The sequence below is a fragment of the Wickerhamomyces ciferrii genome, contig 00039 (assembly GCF_000313485.1).
Source record: "Wickerhamomyces ciferrii WGS project CAIF00000000 data, strain NRRL Y-1031 F-60-10, contig 00039, whole genome shotgun sequence".
NCBI lineage: Eukaryota > Fungi > Ascomycota > Saccharomycetes > Phaffomycetales > Wickerhamomycetaceae > Hansenula > Hansenula ciferrii.
The window spans coordinates 202,368-223,380 of NW_011887701.1; the positions used below are offsets into that span (position 1 = coordinate 202,368).

At 28.8% G+C, this 21,013-nt stretch overlaps 8 protein-coding genes across 8 annotated transcripts; 2 read left to right on the forward strand and 6 right to left on the reverse strand.

Annotated features, from left to right (window-relative positions):
- Nucleotides 1–152: 152 nt before the first annotated feature.
- On the forward strand, nucleotides 153–2,120 carry CIR2 (electron-transferring-flavoprotein dehydrogenase; the record flags this gene model as incomplete). Its single annotated transcript, XM_011277677.1, has 1 exon — nucleotides 153–2,120. One exon carries the CDS (start codon nucleotides 153–155, stop codon nucleotides 2,118–2,120), a length of 1,968 nt encoding a protein of 655 aa, XP_011275979.1.
- Nucleotides 2,121–2,442: 322 nt separating this feature from the next.
- CDC24 (Rho family guanine nucleotide exchange factor CDC24) lies at nucleotides 2,443–4,911 on the reverse strand (the record flags this gene model as incomplete). Its single annotated transcript, XM_011277678.1, has 1 exon — nucleotides 2,443–4,911. The coding sequence occupies one exon, from the start codon at nucleotides 4,909–4,911 to the stop codon at nucleotides 2,443–2,445; it is 2,469 nt and encodes an 822-aa protein (XP_011275980.1).
- A 1,961-nt stretch (nucleotides 4,912–6,872) lies between these two features.
- RPC40 (DNA-directed RNA polymerase core subunit RPC40) lies at nucleotides 6,873–7,878 on the reverse strand (the record flags this gene model as incomplete). Its single annotated transcript, XM_011277679.1, has 2 exons — nucleotides 6,873–7,693; nucleotides 7,812–7,878. The coding sequence occupies 2 exons, from the start codon at nucleotides 7,876–7,878 to the stop codon at nucleotides 6,873–6,875; spliced, it is 888 nt and encodes a 295-aa protein (XP_011275981.1).
- A 1,908-nt stretch (nucleotides 7,879–9,786) lies between these two features.
- On the reverse strand, nucleotides 9,787–11,709 carry BN7_1769 (uncharacterized protein; the record flags this gene model as incomplete). The annotated part of the gene is made up of 1 exon (XM_011277680.1): nucleotides 9,787–11,709. The coding sequence occupies one exon, from the start codon at nucleotides 11,707–11,709 to the stop codon at nucleotides 9,787–9,789; it is 1,923 nt and encodes a 640-aa protein (XP_011275982.1).
- Nucleotides 11,710–13,380: 1,671 nt separating this feature from the next.
- Nucleotides 13,381–15,096, reverse strand: BN7_1770 (Ankyrin-1; the record flags this gene model as incomplete). The annotated part of the gene is made up of 1 exon (XM_011277681.1): nucleotides 13,381–15,096. One exon carries the CDS (start codon nucleotides 15,094–15,096, stop codon nucleotides 13,381–13,383), a length of 1,716 nt encoding a protein of 571 aa, XP_011275983.1.
- Nucleotides 15,097–15,764: 668 nt separating this feature from the next.
- Nucleotides 15,765–17,036, reverse strand: BN7_1771 (uncharacterized protein; the record flags this gene model as incomplete). Its single annotated transcript, XM_011277682.1, has 1 exon — nucleotides 15,765–17,036. The coding sequence occupies one exon, from the start codon at nucleotides 17,034–17,036 to the stop codon at nucleotides 15,765–15,767; it is 1,272 nt and encodes a 423-aa protein (XP_011275984.1).
- Nucleotides 17,037–17,377: 341 nt separating this feature from the next.
- On the reverse strand, nucleotides 17,378–17,863 carry BN7_1772 (uncharacterized protein; the record flags this gene model as incomplete). Its single annotated transcript, XM_011277683.1, has 1 exon — nucleotides 17,378–17,863. One exon carries the CDS (start codon nucleotides 17,861–17,863, stop codon nucleotides 17,378–17,380), a length of 486 nt encoding a protein of 161 aa, XP_011275985.1.
- Nucleotides 17,864–18,579: 716 nt separating this feature from the next.
- On the forward strand, nucleotides 18,580–20,822 carry BN7_1773 (Condensin complex subunit 2; the record flags this gene model as incomplete). The annotated part of the gene is made up of 2 exons (XM_011277684.1): nucleotides 18,580–18,658; nucleotides 18,727–20,822. 2 exons carry the CDS (start codon nucleotides 18,580–18,582, stop codon nucleotides 20,820–20,822), a joined length of 2,175 nt encoding a protein of 724 aa, XP_011275986.1.
- Between the last annotated feature and the right edge of the window lie 191 nt (nucleotides 20,823–21,013).

Sequence of the window (21,013 nt, forward strand, 5' to 3'; positions counted from 1 at the left end):
ATTATTTTTATATGAATATTTGACTCAGGAGTGATTAGAGGGGGTACTTATATCAAGAACTAGATTTGCACTTAATTTTTATAAAGTTTAACCAATAATAGATCTGTTTTTCAAATTGCATTTCATCACAATATATATTTAATACCCACAATATGAGTCTGAAAAGATGTCTACTAAATGATTCAAGATTATTATCAAGATCTTTCAGAGCAAGAACTTCAAATCTTCGATGCTTTACAACTCAATCCAAAATCAATCCAATCAAAAGAAACATCATAGCTTCAAAACCAAAATTATCAACATTCAAAAGATTTGCATCAACAGAAGTATCATTTGAAGAAATGGATGAAGAAATCAAAGAACTTTTAACAGAAGAAAGAGCAGTTGATAAAGTTGATGTCTGTATAGTAGGAGGAGGTCCATCAGGTCTTGCTACTGCAATCAAATTAAAACAATTAGAATTAGAAAATGAAGGTAGAGAAATTAGAGTTGTTGTTCTTGAAAAAGCACCAGATATGGGTTCACATATAGTTTCAGGTGCAGTTTTAGAACCAAGAGCATTAAGAGAATTATTCCCAGATAGTGAATATTATGATGAAAATGGTGAAGGAATTCCATTACCACCAGAAATTGTTACCGCTGTTACTAAAGAACATATGAGATATTTATATAATGATTGGGCAATTCCAATTCCTGAACCTCCACAAATGGTTAATTTAGGTAAAAATTATATTGCATCATTAAGTGAAGTTGTTAAATATTTAGCTGAACAAGCTGAAGAATTAGGTGTTGAAGTTTATCCATCAACCGCAGTATCAGAAATCATTTATGATGAAGAAACTGGTGCTGTTAAAGGTGTTGCAACTAAAGATATGGGTATTTCTAAAGATGGTACTCCAAAAGATTCGTTTGAAAGAGGTATGGAATTCCATGCTAGATTAACTGTTTTCTCTGAAGGTTGTCATGGTTCTTTATCTAAACAAGTTATAAATAAATATAAATTAAGAGAAGGTAGAGATAATCAAACTTATGGACTTGGTATTAAAGAAATTTGGGAAGTTGATCCATCAAAATTCCAAAAAGGTTATGTTTCTCATACAATGGGGTATCCATTATCTTATGACGTTTATGGTGGTGGATTTATGTATCATTTTGGTGATGGGTTAGTTTCTGTTGGGTTAGTTATTGGATTAGATTATGAAAATCCATGGGTTTCACCATATCAAGAATTTCAAAAAATGAAACATCATCCATTTTATTCAAACGTTTTAGAAGGTGGGAAATGTATTTCATACGCAGCAAGAGCTTTAAATGAAGGTGGGTTACAATCTGTTCCAAAATTAAATTTCCCAGGTGGTGTTCTTGTTGGTGCCTCTGCTGGATTTATGAATGTTCCAAAGATTAAAGGTACTCATACAGCAATGAAATCAGGAATGTTAGCAGCTGAACAAGCTTTTGACATATTAAAAGATTTAGAAAAAATTAAAACTGAAGAAGATGAAGATTATGATCCTGAATTACATGATGAATTAAATGAATCTCCAATAAATCTTGAAAGTTATGAAGAAGCTTTTAAAGGATCATGGATTTATGAAGAATTATATGAAATCCGTAATGTTCGTCCTTCATTTGGTACAGGATTAAAAGGTTGGGGTGGTATGGCATATGCTGGTTTAGAAACAATGTTCTTAAAAGGTGAAGTTGCATGGACTTTACATCATCATCATTCAGATTCAAGTATAACAAAACCTGCATCAGAATATGAAAAAATTGAATATCCAAAACCAGATGGTAAAATTTCATTTGATATCTTAACATCAGTTTCAAGAACAGGTACTTATCATGATGAAAATGAAAGAAATCACCTAAGAATACCAAATCAAGATATGGAAAAACATACTAAAATATCATATCCAAAATTTAAAGGTGTTGAAAATAGATTTTGTCCTGCTGGAGTTTATGAATATGTTGAAGATGAATCAAGTGAATTAGGTGTTAAATTTCAAATTAATTCACAAAATTGTATTCATTGTAAAACTTGTGATATTAAAGTTCCAACTCAAGATATTAATTGGACTGTTCCTGAAGGTGGTGGTGGTCCAAAATATGTAATGACTTAGACTGCAAACAACTCTTAATATTCATATTTATTTTGTATTATAGGTAATTTAATTTAATTTAATTTAATTCAATGCATATACCATATATAGATTCAATTACATGTAGTTAATTATTTCTTTAAAAAGTCATTCATTCAATCATGATTATTATATATAGTCCATATTTATAATTTCATAAAACCAGTAAACAGAACAAAAAATTCAAACATATAGTATAGCAAAATAGTATAGCAGTATAGCAAAAAACAACAAACACTTCTTTTAAAAACTTAGCAAATAAACAAATAAGCGAAAAAACAGGGGGTAATAGGAAATCAAACACTTATGCTACCCAAACATTTAAAACTTTATCACCAACTTCTTTAATCATTTCTTTAACTAATGACCAATCTTCATCACTTTGAATAACAATAAAATCACCATCTTCATCTTGATATTTAATTTTACCTTTCATAATACCACCACATTGTTTAATTTTTTTTTCTAATCTTGAAAAAAATTCATCAATTTCAATATCTAATGGAATCATTAAAGTAAATAAATCTTTTTCATATTGTAATTTAACAATAACATTATTATTTGGTAATTGATTTTTATAAGATTCTGAAATTGATCTTTTTTGACTTTGTATGGAATCTTGAGTTGATCTTCTTGTTTGTGATAATTGTGGGATTTGAACTTCAGATTTTTGTCTTTGATGAAATTGTGGTAATGTTGAATTTATTGTTGAAGCAGTTTCAGAATTTGATCTTGATAAATATGATGATCTATTACTTGTAGTCATTGATATACCATTTGATCTTCTTTCATTTGTATTATTATTTATGGAAAAATTATTTAATCCATTTGTATTATTATTTTGTAAATCATCTTGTAAATTTGAAACTAATCTTCTTATACAAGATTCCCAATTTGTTCTAATTTCTTCATTTTTAAATTTCATTAAAAAACTTCCAGTATCTTTTATACCTGACCATGAAATATTTAATAAATAATGATTTATTGTACTTATATTATAAATATTTGCAATTGAAATTCTACCTTTTAATTCTAAACCTAAAATTTCTTGTTGATTAGAATTTAATAAATTTGTTTGAGATTTTTTCTTTAATGAAGTTATTGAAGATTTTTTTTGTTGTGGTAAAATTTCTTTGAAAAAAATTATAATATTTTCAAAAAGATAAACTTGAAATTCACGTTCTTCTGAAGTTTTTGAATTATCTTTAACTATAACTTTATCGAAAAATAATAATTCACCAAATGAATTAACATTATAACCTTTCCAATCAACAACTTTATCATATAATTTTTTTAAAACTTCAACATTTTCTACTCTTCTTTGATTTTCATTTATATCATTTGCAATTTTTTTGGAAATTTCTAGAGCTAAATTTAATTCAGCAAAATTTGAACTTTGATTTGCTGGAGAATTTGAAGAATCAGTATATTTAATTAATTCTTTTAATAATAATGGATATTTACAAAGTCTTTGAACAGGTTTAATTAAAAAACTTTGTAATTCTAATTCATTTTCAATAATTAATGAAGAATTTTTCAACTTCATTGATGAAGAATTTATAAAATCTATTGCAGCTTTTTGACCAATTGACCAAGGTTCATAAGATTTGAAAAAAGATTGAGCATGAATGAAAACTGAACCAATTCTTTGATATTTTGGATCAACTAAATTATTAATTTCTAAAGCAACAAGAAATCTTCTTTGGAAATCTAATATATCATTTAAATTGGGGAATAACATATATAAATCATCTGAAGATATTATATTTTGATTTAATAATTGTTCTTTATAAGTTAATAAAGTTTCTAAATCATCAACATATTTTCTTTCAGTTTCAACTAATTCTTTCAAGACTTTTGATCTTGAATCTGTAATTTTTATTAAATCATCATTATTTAATTCCACAGGTTTGAAAACATTTGGAGCTTGATCAATAACTAGATTTATTACTTTAATAATCTTGATTAAATCATCAGTATCATTTGAAAAAGCATTTGATATAGTAAATAATTCTGAATTTTCAAAATTTAAATAATTTTTACATGCCAATATAAAATCATAAATTGATTTTTTACATGTTTTGAGATCATCTGAAGAAATAACTGGTAATGAATATGCAGGTTTAATTAAATTGAATATAACACATAATGGAGAACCTTGTTGAAATAAAGCCCATAATTGAGTAACAGGATCACAATTTACTGTTGCAGGTAATACACCAGCACAAAAAGTTGTTAAAGGTGAAGATGATGAAGATGGAGAAGGCATTGGACTTGAATTTGTTGTTGAAAATTCATCACTTGTACTACTTAAATTTGACATTGCACTAACTCTAAAATTTGAAGAAGTACCATTCGAAGAATTAAAACTATGATGATTATTTGAACTTGATGAACGACTACCACTTCCATTTGATGATGATGATTTTTGTGATAATAATAAAGCTTGATTTTCACTTAATACTTCAGCACTTGAATAAGCTAAGTTTAAATATGGTTTTAATTGAGCTACACTTTCTAATCTTTTTTTCAATCTTAGGCAAATATAATATAATGAATCATTTGAAGTCACTTGCTTGTTCATCAGCATTAATGTATTATTATTTCCTGCTACTGGGAGGGCAACATTTGGAGTTTGAATTGAACCAGGAGTTGAAATTATTGATGAAGAACTGGGTATTTGAACAACATTTGTATTAATATTATTGAGGTTTTTAATGGAAACATTGGAAGATGAAGTTCCAGTGTGTTGAATAGGAGGAAATACCGCCATTCTAGTAGCTCTTTAACTGTATTTGATCACTATTATAATATGATATTGAATTAACCGCTCAAAGGAACACACACAACTAGGTATTAGTTTTGATTATAAAGCCGCTGTGGAATATGTTGATAAAAATGAAATAAAGATTAAAACCGCTCTGTGAAGAAAGTAAATTAGCAATGTGGTAGTGTGGTTGTTTGTTTTAATGGTTTCCCAGTTGTCTTATGGTTGATTAGTTATTTGGTGATGTTTTTGATATTCAGTGTTTCTATTTTAATTTCCTATTTATTGTTTAATTGAAAATGACAATTTGGTCTTTTTTTTAGTTTTGAGAGAATGGTGTCTGTGTGGTGTGTACCGTGTTGTCAGTAGTTAAGAGTGTTACCCAGTGTATAATAACTCAACTAGTAATATCAGTATTAGTATTAGTAGATATTCAAGAGAATAATAAATGATTAGAGTATTGTAGATTATAGAGTATTAGAGTATTGTAATGGTTATCTATTTGTTTATTTGTTTATTTGTTGTGTTCTGTTGTTCACTTGTTATTATTCTATCAGCCTTACTGCATTCCACAATATAACCATTAAGGCAGAAGGTTCAAAAGTCCAGAACAATTCAAGTTACAAGACAACCAGACTACAAGACTATTTAATAATATCAGTTCTAATAACTTCTAACTAATCATTACTACATAATGTTCTTCTCTATTCTATAAATAAATAATGTAAATCAAATCATCCCCTTAATAATATTAATTTATGCTATATTGCATGATCTCCTTAATAAATTCAAATTCAAATCCAAAAATCAATTTTTTAAATTTCTCAGATCTGAAAAACTCACAAAAATAAAAAAAAATAAAAAAAAGATACGCGTTCTTTTACTAAAAACTCGATTATGTAATTGTTTACGTAATTATCATGTGATCATACTTTTGATTAGATAATCAATTTTCTAATTTTGTGTGGATTAATTATGGGATATACGTATTCTATCTATTGGTATTATCTTTATATCAGTTTTTTGATATCCATATCAATACAAAGTCACTGAGGACCAATATATAGATTAAAAGAGTGTCACTATCAAATAACCCCAACAATGGTTTATATACCAATAGATTCAAAAGATCAATCAACAAATACTTTAAAAGTATTAAAATTAAGAAAAAATGAATTTAAAAAAAATTTAATTAAATCTATAGAAATTACTGGATTTATATTTATAATATTATTATATTTGAAAAAGTGAGTTATATTTATTATTCTTGTGATCAACTTTAACTAATAATGATTATAGTCTCTCATTTATACGATTTGGTATAAGATTTGCAATTCATTCATTATTATCAAATCCTTTCCCACAAAATGTTCAATTTCAATTTCAATTCTCTGAAAGTTCCAAAAAACAAATTACAAAAACCTTATATCATTCTTCATTATTTATAAATATACTATTTACAATAGTAGACCTGATAATAGGAATCCCAATAATAGACTCTACAACAGATGATCCCAATACATATGGAAGTTTAACATTACAAATCATTGGAGATTCAAAACCAAATTCAAGATTAATTTTCCTATATTTTAATTTATTAATTTCAATATCACAAATTTTTTTAATTTATTTAACATTAATACAAAACCTAAATGAAGAAATTTCAAAACAAAATCAATATGACCCTGAGACAATGACTTATCCAATTTTATCAATCGAAGGAGATGGTTATACCGGGGTATCAAAAATTGTTAGTTTTAATTTGATTAATATGTTTTATGAAATTCAAAATTATCAATTAGATTTAAATGATGTTACTAATGATTATATGGGGAATAGATTAAATATGTTTTATGAATAACCTACAAACCACTACAACGAAGCAATATCAAAATTCTAAACCTTCATTATATTACATGCATTTGTGCTTTAAATATTTATATATTGTATAAAAAAAGAACCCTTAATTAACGACCTATTGGACAATTACGTAAATATTCAGCTTTATTTTTCAAAATACGAACACTCTTAAAAAAAATTTCTTCAGGTGACATTGCACCAGTACTTTCAACATTAAATATAAAATGATTTCTTTTTCTACCTAATTTAACTTTCCCATTAAATTCTTCATGTCTCAAGACTTCTCTTGATACTGTATCTCTTCTTGAATCTTTAACAAATGCTTCACCATTGTTTATACCAATAACACCAGTTGGGAAACATTTTTGAAATTTTTTAGCATCATCACCACGGATTGGTTCTATAATATCAATTGTTGGTAATAATCTATATGATGCTGTTGATACTGGTGAAAATTTTGCATGATCTGACCCAATACCCAAGACACAATGAATTCTAAGGGAAATTTCTTGTCCTGGTCTTAATTTTGCTAATAAAATATCTGGATCTGCTGGTTCAATTGGATTTTTAAAATTTTCTAATTGATTCCCCTGTGGTTCAAATTTTAAATCACGAGCATATATAGAACTATTTCTATATAATTCTTTAGGATCAGTTGAATTTTTTGGTGCATTCGGATTCTTGGTACATGAAACATCTAATGTCATAACAACAGTATTAGCATCAGTGAATTTATCAGATTCATCAACTGAATTATCAACCCAATTTAATAAATCAGGATCAATTTTTAATGGGATTAATCCAATACGATGTGCTAAAACTTCATCTTGAATAACTGAAGTATTATTAAAAATATAAACTTGTTCAGCGGCAACTGATGGAACTTCTGAAATCATTATTCTTCTGAAAGCATTTGAAATACTTGTATCTATATTTATTAAATCAAAATTTGCAACTCGTTCACTAATAAATGATATATTAATTTGGAAATTTTCTTGAAATTTTTTTTAAATCCCATGCAAAATCTTCATTGGAGTTATGATAACCTGGATAATCATTTGATACGGTGTTTGTAACACGATCTTGTTCAATATGAACAATATTATCAACCATTTTAGGGGGGGGGGTTGTGTTTTGTAGTTGATGATTACTTGATTAGATATATATGGTAAAATAAATATTTAAATTTTTTTTTTTACTAATTAAATTTCTGATGGATTATGTAAGACTTTTTTCTGAGGGTAAAATTCGCGAAACAATTAAACAAAATAGAAAGACGTTATATATTGGTTAAAATTAAATGTTGAATTAAGATTATGATGACTGAAGAAGTGCCGTGTGTTCTATTTGAAATATGGAGGTCTTGCTAGTGGTATTTTTCATTGTTGAAATCAGTTGAGTATTAAAGATTTTAAAGTGAAATCTAAAGTAAATGGTATGGGGCACAGTACGCTAGAATTTCTGAAATATATTAAAATTGTAAATTACTCAAAACTTTTGCACTAAGATGTATAAATTTAAATAGCTTATTATGTATGAGGCTTTATTGAGAATGCCATGGTTGTTAGTTTGAGGCCAAATCTCAAGTTTGAAAAAATTAAGTTTTTTAATTTATAGCATTTCAAACTAAAATATTAATGATAATGGTCTTAAATTTTAAGCTTCACTTTTTTTGACATCATAAAAGTGCTATTTTTATAAAATATCTATAATATTTGCGTTATTTTGATATTAAAATCGAGCTTAAAACTTTAAAAAAATAGATATTAATGTTTTTATAACCAAATCAATAAATAAATCTCACATATCGGCCGATAGAAAAATTTTTACGCGAAAATTATTCGCAAATTTAATTACGATGATATAAAAAACACTAAACTTATTAATTGCACAATTTTAAACGTTACGTCGTTGTCAATTCTTCTTTTTTGAGTCGTTTTTCAAATACTTTGAAACCAATTTATCCAAATGATTTGTTTCATGTGAATATGTTATATATCTTCATCCACTATTTGAATTGATATGCTACGTCGTTGTCAACTTCTTTTATGAATCGTTTCTCAAATACATTGAAACCAATTTATCCAAATTGTTTCATGTTTTGCAACGGTAACATTATTTCCTAGCCCAGTTTTTTCAAATAGCGCTTCAAAAGAACATCTGTATAACCTAGATTCAGTGATATCAAACATTTGAATGCCCTTTTTCTGGTTCAAAAATGTTGTTGAAAGAATATTGTCTAAGGTTCTTGGACTGAGATTTAAAGATTGATTACTCATATTGTGGATATTAAGATCATCACAATTGATAAATATATATGTTTAAATAAATCATTAGTCATTCAAAGTTTTCATTAGTAAAGATTTAAACCATATCTTTTATGTTAACTTCTTTGAATACTACAATTTTTTTTGAAATTTACAAGATTTGTAGTTAATCAAACTCAATTCTATCTATCTATCTATCAAATGTCCAATCTTATAAAATGTCTCAAATATTATCAAATTATTATAAATGTCTAAAAATTTTAGTACTTAATTTTGTGTCTTTTAAAATTTTAAAATAGCTTGGTTGTTAAGCAACATAAGAAAATTTTAAAAAGGTACCATAAATAATAAGAAAGTAAGAGTAATACAAGAAGAGACATTCAAAAAGCTTAGGATTGTGATTAAGATCTTGCTATTTAATTAATCATCAATGAATGAAACTATTTTAATTTCCATCAAATTCTTGTGTCAAATCATGAGTTGTTTTTTATTTTTATTGTTTACCCCAGTTTTCAACAATTCATTACGGATGATTTTGGATTTTCTTATACCGAAAAGTTTAAACTTTAAAGTAGGGATTCTAATCTAAATTCATATTACAAGAAATCTCAACAATATAGCAAAAGAAATCATATATTTATTGATATATCAAATTATAATTAAATATTAAACCAACCAGTACATAAATATATATCTAGTTATATTATAGAACAATTAAAACACGTTACTTCATAAGTATTGAATAACAAATCAATCAATCTTTATGTTCAACATCTGGTTTATCATCCCATGATTTATTTGTAACAGCCAATCTATGATGTTTATGTAAAGGTTCTTGTCTAACAACATTTTTACTTCTAAAGACATTAACTTTAATTTGATGCCATAATTCAACAGTTTGCCATCTTGCATGAACTAATAAAGGTTGATCGAAAACTTCATCCAATTCTTCTAAAGTCAATGATTTAGTTTCTGGTAAAAACCATAAAACAAGGAAAAATCCAATAACATTCCAACCTGCATACCAACCAAATGCACCTTGTGCTTTGAAAGCATCTAATAATGATGGCCATGTAATTGCTAGAACAAAATTCCAAAACCATAAATTACCAATCATAATTGATGTACCTAAAGTTCTAATATATAATGGGAAACATTCAGCTGTATATGGGAATGTAACAACACCTGAACCAAATGAATAGAATATTGTAAATAGATAAATACCTAATGTAATTGCACCAATACGACCATCTGGTGAAGTATCACCATTAATCCAAAATGAAAACCCAGTTAAAAATAAGAATGCAGACATGAATGGGAATGTAAATAACAACAAGAATCTTCTACCATAATGATCAATTGTGAAAAAAGCTGGCAAGGCGAAAATTGTATTAATTGCACCAAATCCAACAGATGCACCTAATGCAGAAATTTTACTAAAATTTGCATTAACAAAAATTGTTGAAGAATAATAAGCAATAACATTAATACCACAAAATTGTTGCATAAAAGTAACAATAAATGATGCAATTGTTGCATTTCTATTTCTTCTAACTGTAACCAATTCTTTAACTTTTTGAGTGAAAGGAGCTTCAAATGATTCTTCTTCTTGTAACAAGACATATTGATAAAATAAATCTCTTGCTGCACTAATTTCATGATTACGAATTGATCTTAATGATTTAAAAGCCTCCATATAACGACCTTTACCCATTAACCAACGTGGAGATTCTGGAATGAAAGGAATTTGGAACAAAGCAATTGTAGCAGGAATCATGGCAGATCCCAACATAATTCTCCAATTTAATCCACCACCAATACCACGATCTGGAATATGATAGAAAGCTAAGCAGAAAACATAACCCAACATGATACCAAAAGCGGTAAAAAATTGCCACAACATAGTTAAAGCACCTCTAATTGGTGCAGGAGCAGCTTCAGATGAATAAACTGGGACAGTAGCAGATTTTGGACCAATACCAAAAGCACCTAAACAAGCTCTTGCAATAAATAAATGATACCAAGTATTTGTAAAACCTTGCCAAAAAACAGTAATTGAAGAAGCAAAACATGACCAAAAGATAACTTGTTTACGACCCCATCTCTTGTTTGCAGGATCAGTAATAAATGTCCCTACAACAGCACAGAATAAATATGGTGCACCATTAACTAAACCTTCCAACCATCTTGAACGTTGATCACCATTTGCAATACCCATATAAGCAGGATAAAATAATAAAGCACCATTAATAACAGTTTCATCAGCACCTTGAGTAGCAGCACAAAGAGAAATTGAAATAATAACTTGAATTAATTTAAAAGGAATTCTCCAAGGATGATGAATTTCATTATAAACAGCTTCTTTTTCTTCATCAGATAAAAATGGCATACGATTATAATCTTTTGGATTACGAGCTAAAGCGGCACCTCTTGCAAATAATTCAACATCTTGGAAATCATGTTTTAATGCAAAATTTCTACCCATTTGCATAACTTGTTCAAGATCATATTGAGTCAAGATATTATTTTCTTCAGTTGGTGAAGCACCAGAATCTGATGAAGTTGAACCTGCATCTTCAGTTTTTAAAATCCCACCTTGATTTGTTGTATGTTGAGTTGATTCTTTTGTTAAAGATTCATCATGTTCAACATGAAGTTTTTCTTCAGGAACACTCATATTGTAAAACCTATGTTAATGAAACAATAGGCACAAATGAATATTTTTCATGGGGAATATGATGGTTTTTATACATTTTGAAATATTGACCTACATGCCATATGAGTGTAAGGTTTGGCATTATTTTAATTCAAAAGGGGTATAAGGTTGTTGATCCAAATTTGGGAATTGCATACATTTTAGAATTTAGTGTAAGGTATTTTTATGAGAATAATAGTGAACAAATTTGAAGATCTGAGAAATTTGGATGACTTTTTGCTGCGCGAATCGTAGTTTCTGGGGAAGATAAGACAAGACAAATGAAAAGACGGGACAAGTCATAAACTGGAAAAGGACAATAAAGAATGTGAGGAAAGAGTGAGAAGATTCAATGGTGAATCTTGATCGTGATTATCATAGTGGTTGATGGTGATGTTGATGGTACTCTCTATTGTATTCGTTGTATGATGTTGTTGTGTTCCATTGCTACGCGAGCCGTTCATAAAACAATTCAATTCGGAATAATCTAGAAATGAGCAGCAACAAAGAAAAAAATAAACATTTGGTTCTATAGATAAGTACCCAGATATATCGTAAATTCAAATTTTACGTATTGTCACGGAAAAGTAGCCTACTATTAACCCTCCGAGCATACAACTTCTAACAGGTCATCGTACTAAACATATACTACTCAACATGGTCATCGTATATACCTTCTTTCCCACTTAAACCTTGGATCGATCCCCTGAGCCTTTTAACTTTAAAACTCCATTTTATTTCCATGTCTAGAAACTTCATTCCATTGCTTTGAAGATTTGCGAGTACGCCATGAGAAATTACATACAGTTAAGCCTTTTAGTAACACTTCAAATTAAACAATTAACCAGCTCAACAATTAAAACAATACCCCAGAAAATAATATCACAGTATAGCCTATGCTTGAATTAAGCATAAAGGGAATCATCGGATGTTTCTGGTCCAATACAACTGTTGGTACTTCACCACGTACTTTACCATCTTATTGGTGGGTTTTTGCCGGCTCATAGATGACTCCTTGACTTGTACATATTCTTGAGTCTTAATGTCTGGGGATGTAAAACGCCATAAATTTCCATAAAGCGAGTGTCCGGAGGGTGCATAATTTAAACACACTTTAGAAAAATCTAGAATATGGATTGTTTAGCCTTATATCTGTAAAGTTAAAAGCTAATACTTGATACTTGATACTTTCTAATAGTTTATGTTTAGATAAATTTAGCGTGGTTGTAGGATTAACATGATTGACAACGTTTTCAACTGAATTAACTTTATGGGTAATTATAGCCTCTGAATCAAATCAAAAGATAAGATACAGTTTTAAACCATGTATACTTATACACGGCCCCAGATTATTATTAGTACTTTATGCATTATTCATTTACTCCAGCTTGTAAATCAGGTGGACACTGGATATAAGTAGAAAAGAGTAGACATAGGCTATATGTACCATTGGCGTTAAAACTGGGGTTAGATTGTGGGTTGATAACTGTTAGAATCATATCAGATATACAGCTTTTTTTAAAATATCATAACATTCATTCATTCATAATCATCAAAAAAGAAATATACATAATAATTCATTAATTATATCAAAAAATCAAAACCAGTTGATCAATGGGCAGAAAATTCATTAATACAGCATGTAATTTTAAATCATTCTTTCCTTCTAAGACTTGCAATTGGAATATCTAATAATCCACTACCACCTCTTTTAACTCCATTAACTGCACTATTTGATCTATTCCTAAATTCTAATGAAACATTTTCTAATTTATTATTTAATTTATTTCTTAATCCTTCATTATCGAAAAATCCTGATAATACTGAACTTGTTGAATTACCTGTATTACCAGTATTAACTTGACTAATTTGATTCATATTTTGTAATGAACTATTGAAAGAACCTTGAGATTCTTTACGTTCTAAATATGAAACATGATCTTGATCTTGATCTGTTGTTGTTGTTGATGTTCTTGATAAATTTCCTGATGAATTTGGTGGTGAAATTTTACCAGGTTCTTTAGATTTTGTCTTCATTGAACTATATGAATTTGATCTTGATTTTTGTGAAGGTTGTTGTTGTTGTTGAGGATATGAATTAAATGATTGATTTGTTGATGATCTTGTTCTACCACCACCACTTAAATTTAAATTAAATTTTTCTGGATAATTTGTTAATGATTGTTGTTCTGGTGTTTGTTTCCCAGAATTAAGACTTGACATTGATGGGAATGAACTTAATGAATGAGAATTTACTAATCCAGATTGTCCTTCTTCCACTATAGTATTTGTAAGACGATCACCTTGTTGTGATCCTTGTCCTTGTGATCCTTGACCTTGTTCTTGAGCAAGTTGTGAACCTCCAGATGAACTGAAAACTCCTAATCCAGAAATTGGTGATACTAAAACTGGTGAATTTGAACCTGAATGAATTTGATAATTTGATAAATTTGGTTGTGGAGGTTTTATATTGAATGAAGTTTGTGTTGGTGAAAATGTAAATGAATTTGAATTTGATCCATTAAAACCTAATGAGATTGCACTTCTTGGAATTGGTGATCTTGTATTTAATGATGCATTTGATGAACGACGTGCTGTTGTCACGGATGGTAATGGGGGTAATGAATTTGAATGTGTTCTATTACCTAAAGTTGGCCTTATTGATGCAGATGAAGTATTGGAAAAAGATCCACTTGACGTTATCACTGGTGTTGATGCAGTTGTTGTTGAAGTATTTTGATTTGATGTGAAATCATCAAAATATTTTAATTCATCTTTTGGAATTGTTTGTAATTTATTATAATATTTTTCCACTTGAAATGACATTGAAACATCAATTGGTTTTAATCCATTATTATTTTGTAAATTTTGATTTATTCCTGCCATTATTAATAATTTTATACTTTGATAACTACCAAATTTCATAGCTAAATGTAAAGAATTATTACCATCATCATCACACATTTGTAAATCAGCACCAATGGCTAAAAGCATTTCAACACATTTGAAATGATTTTTAATACATGAAATATGCAAAGGGTTTAAACCTTCATCACCTTTTAAATTCAAAATTTTGGGGAAATGTTGTAATAATAAATGTGTAGTTTGTTCATGACCATTCATTAAACTTAAATGAACACTTGTATTTTGTTTAAAAGTTTTCAAAACTTCATTTTTATCATGACCTAAACTTATCAAATGAACACAAATCAAATACCAACCATTGAAAGCTGCATAATGTAATGAAGTCCAACCATTTGATGAATCTATATTTTCTAATAAATCAGGGAACCGTTTTAATAATCTCTTTACAACTAATAAATTCCCTTCTTTAATTGCTTGACGAAGCCGTATTTGTGGCTCAAGCATATTCTCTTTAAGCTTTTTATGATTTTATGTCTTGAAAACGAATGAACTCTTTTGTAAGTGTTTTGTTGAATGATGTTTGAGTGAAATGCCTTTATCAAACCGTGTATCCTGAATATATTCACGGTCTAAAAGGTACCAAAAAAAAAGACTTGATGTACCGCTGAGCTGGAAACCTTGAACTAACCCCTTGGATTGGTTACTATGCTAATGTTGAATATGAATAGCGGTATACCCAACTAAAATAATAAACTAATATGAATCTTTGTTTAATTAAAACAAAAAAGTTTGGTACCAAATTAATTTATTTCATTTAACCAAAATTGGATTTTCGTGATTATGAAATTGGGATTACGTAACAATTCCATATTGAGTAAATGAATTTCATATCAAATCTTTAACAAAATGGTTGAATTTATAAAGAGATGTGAGTATATTATGATGGTATTGACCTGGTTTATATATCGAGAGAATCTTATTGTTATTGTCTTTTCATATCTCTCTTTACTTGATTAGCTTTTCTCTTTGAACCCGGCTTCTAAGTTAATTGTCATCTGTTGATTGTCAGGTCGTTTCAAAACCGATGAGATCTACATCTGAACTAAAAGGGTAATCAAATGTCAACTAATGTATAGCTAAATCTAAATTAAAATACTCTATATATGATAAGACTATATCCAATCGAAAAACTTATAAACAGATTGCTTGAAATCAACAGGGTTATCCAGATAAATATGATGTCCTGCATCTTTAATAACTTGATATTTACTATTTGATGGACCCAATTCATTAATTTCTTTAGATATAGTTAAACCTGCTTCTTTACTCATCCAATCTTTATCTCCATACATAAATAATGAATCCATTTGTAGATTACCTGGTAATCTACTTAATAATGGATATCTTGCCAATGCTCCTGGTGCTAATATTCTAGTCAGTGCATGTTCTCCACTACCTTTAGCAACAAATGTATTATAACTATAAATATGTAATTTCATGATTTCTGAAGCATCCCCCATTTGGCCAAATCTTCTAAAAGACCACGATGCACTCATTTGTGGACCCCATGGTCCTAATACTCTAAGTATAGTGAATGGGGAAATATGTTTATCCCATAAATATTTAAAAGTTTTAGACATATTTGGTAATCTATTAACATAACCTTTAGAATCAACATTCAAGAAAGATGAACTTGGTATAGGTTCATCTGTTGGTTCATTATGTAACCCAATTTCTTGTTCAATTTCTGGTCCTTCAACAAGACTTGTTGAATCTATATTTGATTGTTGATCAATTGGTAATGGTGTCTTGGAAAGATCATAAATACTTCTTTCTACACCAACGGGACTAATCAAGATTAATTTTGAAACATGTTCTGGATATTTTAAAGCATAAACAGCACTTAAATAACCACCAAATGAATGACCAATTAATTTAAATTTATCAATTTTTTTAGCCTTTCTCCATGATTCAATCGAATTTATGAAAAAATTCTCCACAGTTTCAACATCTTTTAATGAAATTTCATTAAATTTTGGTAGTTTGGGTCTTGATGATAATCCATAACCTAAAAGATCTAAAGCATGTAAATTCATACCATGTTTTTCTGTAAGACTATCAAAATTTTTATAGAAAAATCCCAAGGCGGCACCATAACCATGAACTAAAACAACATGATCATCTTTTAATGATTCATCTTGAATATTTCTAATATTGAATTCATGAATATGTTGATTATTACCTATATCAACATTTTCAATTTTAGCAATTCTTTTACCATCAGATTCTGGATAAAATGGTAATAATGATAAGACATCAGATTCAGATTTACTAAGATTTGATTTTTTCAACCAATGACGGAATGAATCTTTATATGTGTAATTTATATCAGCCTTTTCTTGGATATTTGAGACGTTTGTAGCTGATGCAGTAGCAGTAGACATGATGGAATCTTGTTGATCTTCTGGTACAACTTCAAACTTGATATAGCAAGAATCAAAGGTATAAAAGAGGCGTTTGGGCCGTTTTTATTTAGGATCGGATATAGGATTTAAACAGCTGAAAAAAGAAAACAAATCAAGTTCGGAAGCTGGAAGTGTTGAAAATAAGCAAAGTTCCGACTCCCGAGAGTTATGTAAATTGTATTATAGGAATGTTAATTAATTTAGTACAACATTCTCCAGAAACTAGCTACAATTTTGACACATAATTGATTTACATTTGATAAATAGATTGTCATAAATATAGTTAAATGTTATATAAGTCATACATAAAGTCATTGGAATCATCTCAATTGAATTGCATTCCAAAGACCATACCAGAAGAAAGCAGCACCTGCAATATCAAAAATACTACTAACAGTATGAACTTTTAATCCAAAACGAATATCTTTTCTTGGATTTGAACCATCATTCTCAATTGTTTCATTATATTCACTAATCTTTCTTGCTTTATACTTGAAATATGGAACAAATAAAAGATAACCAACACTTGAAATACTACCCAAGAGATAGTAAAATCTTGCAAAACTTTCAAATGGTAAATTAACAGCAGCATGAATACCAAACCCAATTGATAACAAGATTGCACCAACAACTGAACGTCCAGCTAAAGTAGAATATTTAGAAATCCAATAACTAATTGATGTATTATCAATACCTTTTTCTAATAATGCTGGTAATGTTGCCCATGTATGGAATCCATGAGTAAGAATAACTGTACCTAAAGCTGGTGCTGCTAATTGAGAAAACCCAACGATTGGAAGAACCATGATTGATTAAATTTATTGAAATGTTTGTATATGAATTGATAATATATATGGCTGGATTCTCAATTAAAATCTGGGGAATTGTTGGGTTTAAATAGTGATGAGGTTGCTTATAGCAAACTTTATGTAATGAATTGGAGTTTAAACATCTTGAAACTGATCAAATGCACTGATATTGAGAATTTTGAAACTATAGATATATTTCAAAACTAGTATGTTCCACTAAATACTAGTTTTTAATATGATTACCACCTAATAAACCCATAAAACTCATGAATATCTTCTGAAAAATTTAAAAAAACCTGGTATAATTCTGTCAATTTTACAAGTGCTCATCATCGAAAAGCTTTGTTTCCCTGACAACGTTATTAATTTGATTTTTTGTTTCGCGCAGCACCAAACAAAGTTGTTTTCGCATCAAAACAAAAAAAAGTGTTTGTTTACCTTTTGAAGACGGAAGCCAAAGTCAATGGGATAGCGGCATAAAAGAGTGTGAAAGAAGGTGGATTTGTTGTGTTATTATACTGGTACTTAGAATAAGAAATTATTGGTGCTTTTTTACATTCATTTGAAACCATTTGGAAGAAGTTGAGCTATTGATTTTCAGATTTTATAGGCTCATTGGAGCAGAAAAAATAAGTTACAGATACAATAAAAGAATTACAAATTTATAATAAGGACAACCATTATCTTTGGAAAACTGGATCATATGGAACAAGATGGAGTCCAATAATGGTAATTATATCAATAGTCAAGAGGATTTCGAAAAATGGATTCGTATGGCTACTGATAACGTGAGTATAAAAGATCCTTTCTATTTTTTCGTGTTTCTAGATGACTAACTTTTATGAAGAAAATCAATACAGCAAATAGTTGGGATTTAGCATTGATTGATTATTTCTATGATTTATCATTATTAAGAGATGGTGATGGGATCAATTTCCAAAAAGCTAGTGCAACTTTAGATGGGTGTGTAAAGATTTATTCTTCAAGAGTTGATTCTGCAGTAACCGAAACTGGTCGTTTGATTAATGGGTTAGCAACCAGCAAGAGAAATCAAGCACAAGATGGAAATGGTGAAGATGAGGAAGAAGAAGTTGAACTGGATCCAAATGCACCAGTGAAGGAAAGAAGATCAAGAGTTAATGTTGCAAATAAGAATACAATAGTAGATTTTGATGTGATAAAGTTCAAAAAGAATGATTTAGAATTATATGTTGATCCATTATTTAAAAAGGCATTGACAGATTTTGATGAAGGTGGATCAAAAAGTTTATTATTGAATATGTTGAATATTAGTGACGAGGGAAGAATAATGTTTGATACTACAGATTCAGCACAAGGGAAAGCCATTAAAGATGATCCAAATGATCAAACGTTACCAGAAGCTTCTGATCAACCAGAAAAAGATACACAACAAGATAACATACTAGATGAACTCGAAGATGATGATGAAGAAGAAGCAGGTGATCAAAGTATGATGGATATAGATAAAAGTTTTGCAGAAATGGATATTGATCAAGATGATGATGTTCAAGACGTAAATGAAGATAAAAAACAAGAAATGTTGGAATTGGAAGTAATGAATTTAGGTAAAAAATACTTGGGAAATTTCCATGAATCTCTGATATGTCCATCGATTAATGAATTGGAAGGTGTATTAAGTCAAAAAGTCACATCTGCAGAACTTATGGCAGGTTTAGAAAATGCTAAACTGATTGAGGAATCAGACGATGAAGATGATGGTGATATTGGTGATTATGTTGATTTTGATTTTGGTGGTGCTAATGACTTTGATGATCCAGGTAGTTTCCAAAATGATTCAAAATTACCAGCAAATAAAACTTCAGTGTTTTTTGAAGATTTTGATGATGAAGCTGATGATTATGGTTTAACAATGAGAGAATTATTTAATGAAAGTAAAGATTATGGTGTGACACATATAGGAGAAGAGGAACAAGATTTCAATAGAACAGTTGCAAATATACCCGATGAAAATTTATTAGCATACTTTGATCAATATCAGAGAAAGAATTGGGCAGGTCCGGAACATTGGAAAGTTCAAAGAATAAAGAATGCATATAAACCAACATTTAAAAGCCCATTGAGCAATGAAAATAATGATGATCAAGACCAAGAATCAAGTACAACAAAACAAAAGAAAAAAACAAAAGAACATGTAACGATAGATTTCTTATCAGATGATTTCCCCGATGAATCAGAAATTTTCCTGGAAGGAAGTGCTGGTCAAAATCAGTTACCAATGGACAAAAGAGATGCAGGAGAAGCAAAACATCAGTTGCCAGAAGATCATCATTTTTCAACTAGAAATTTCATCTATTTATTTACAAAAGAAAAATTAATTACTAGTGCATTCAATAAAGTTACCAATCTCGATCAACCAATTGATACAACCCTTTACGCTGATAATATAACGTTAAATTTGGATAATCAACCTGAGAATGTTAATGATGCAAATTTTTATAATGATCATGGACCTGATATTGATTTTGACTTTGATGATGCAAATGATGATGATGAAGGAAATGCCATTACACAAAGTCAAGAACTCATAGGATCTCAACTGCTGGCAAAATCACAAGGTAAACAATCACCATTAAGTTATTCAAGAGTTGCTAAAAGGGTTGATATTATACTGTTAAAAGATAACATTTGGGATTCTTTACAAAAAGAAAGAGCATCTAGAGAATCGATAAGATTAACAAATGTACCAGAATTATCAAATTCATCAACTGATACATCTACATCTTCTGAACCTGAAGAAAATCTGAAATTTACTGAAATTATTCATGGATTAAATGGTAAATATGAACCTGAAGCTAAAAAAGACTTATCAACAAGTGTTTGTTTCATTGCATTGTTACATCTTGCAAATGAAAATGGTTTTACAATAACGAATACAGAAGATAATACAGATTTGATGATCAATAGACTTATATGAACTTAAAGTCAATAAAAATTATACACATATAAATGGACCTTAATGAATAAAATAAATGTATTATACTACTAAAGTTCTACATATGTAGTTATGTAATTTAAATATGCTTTTCATTACTTTTTTCTATATATAAGAAAATCAATTATACATCAAAAAATTAACTTTAAAAACGTCACCTCTGATAAGAATAA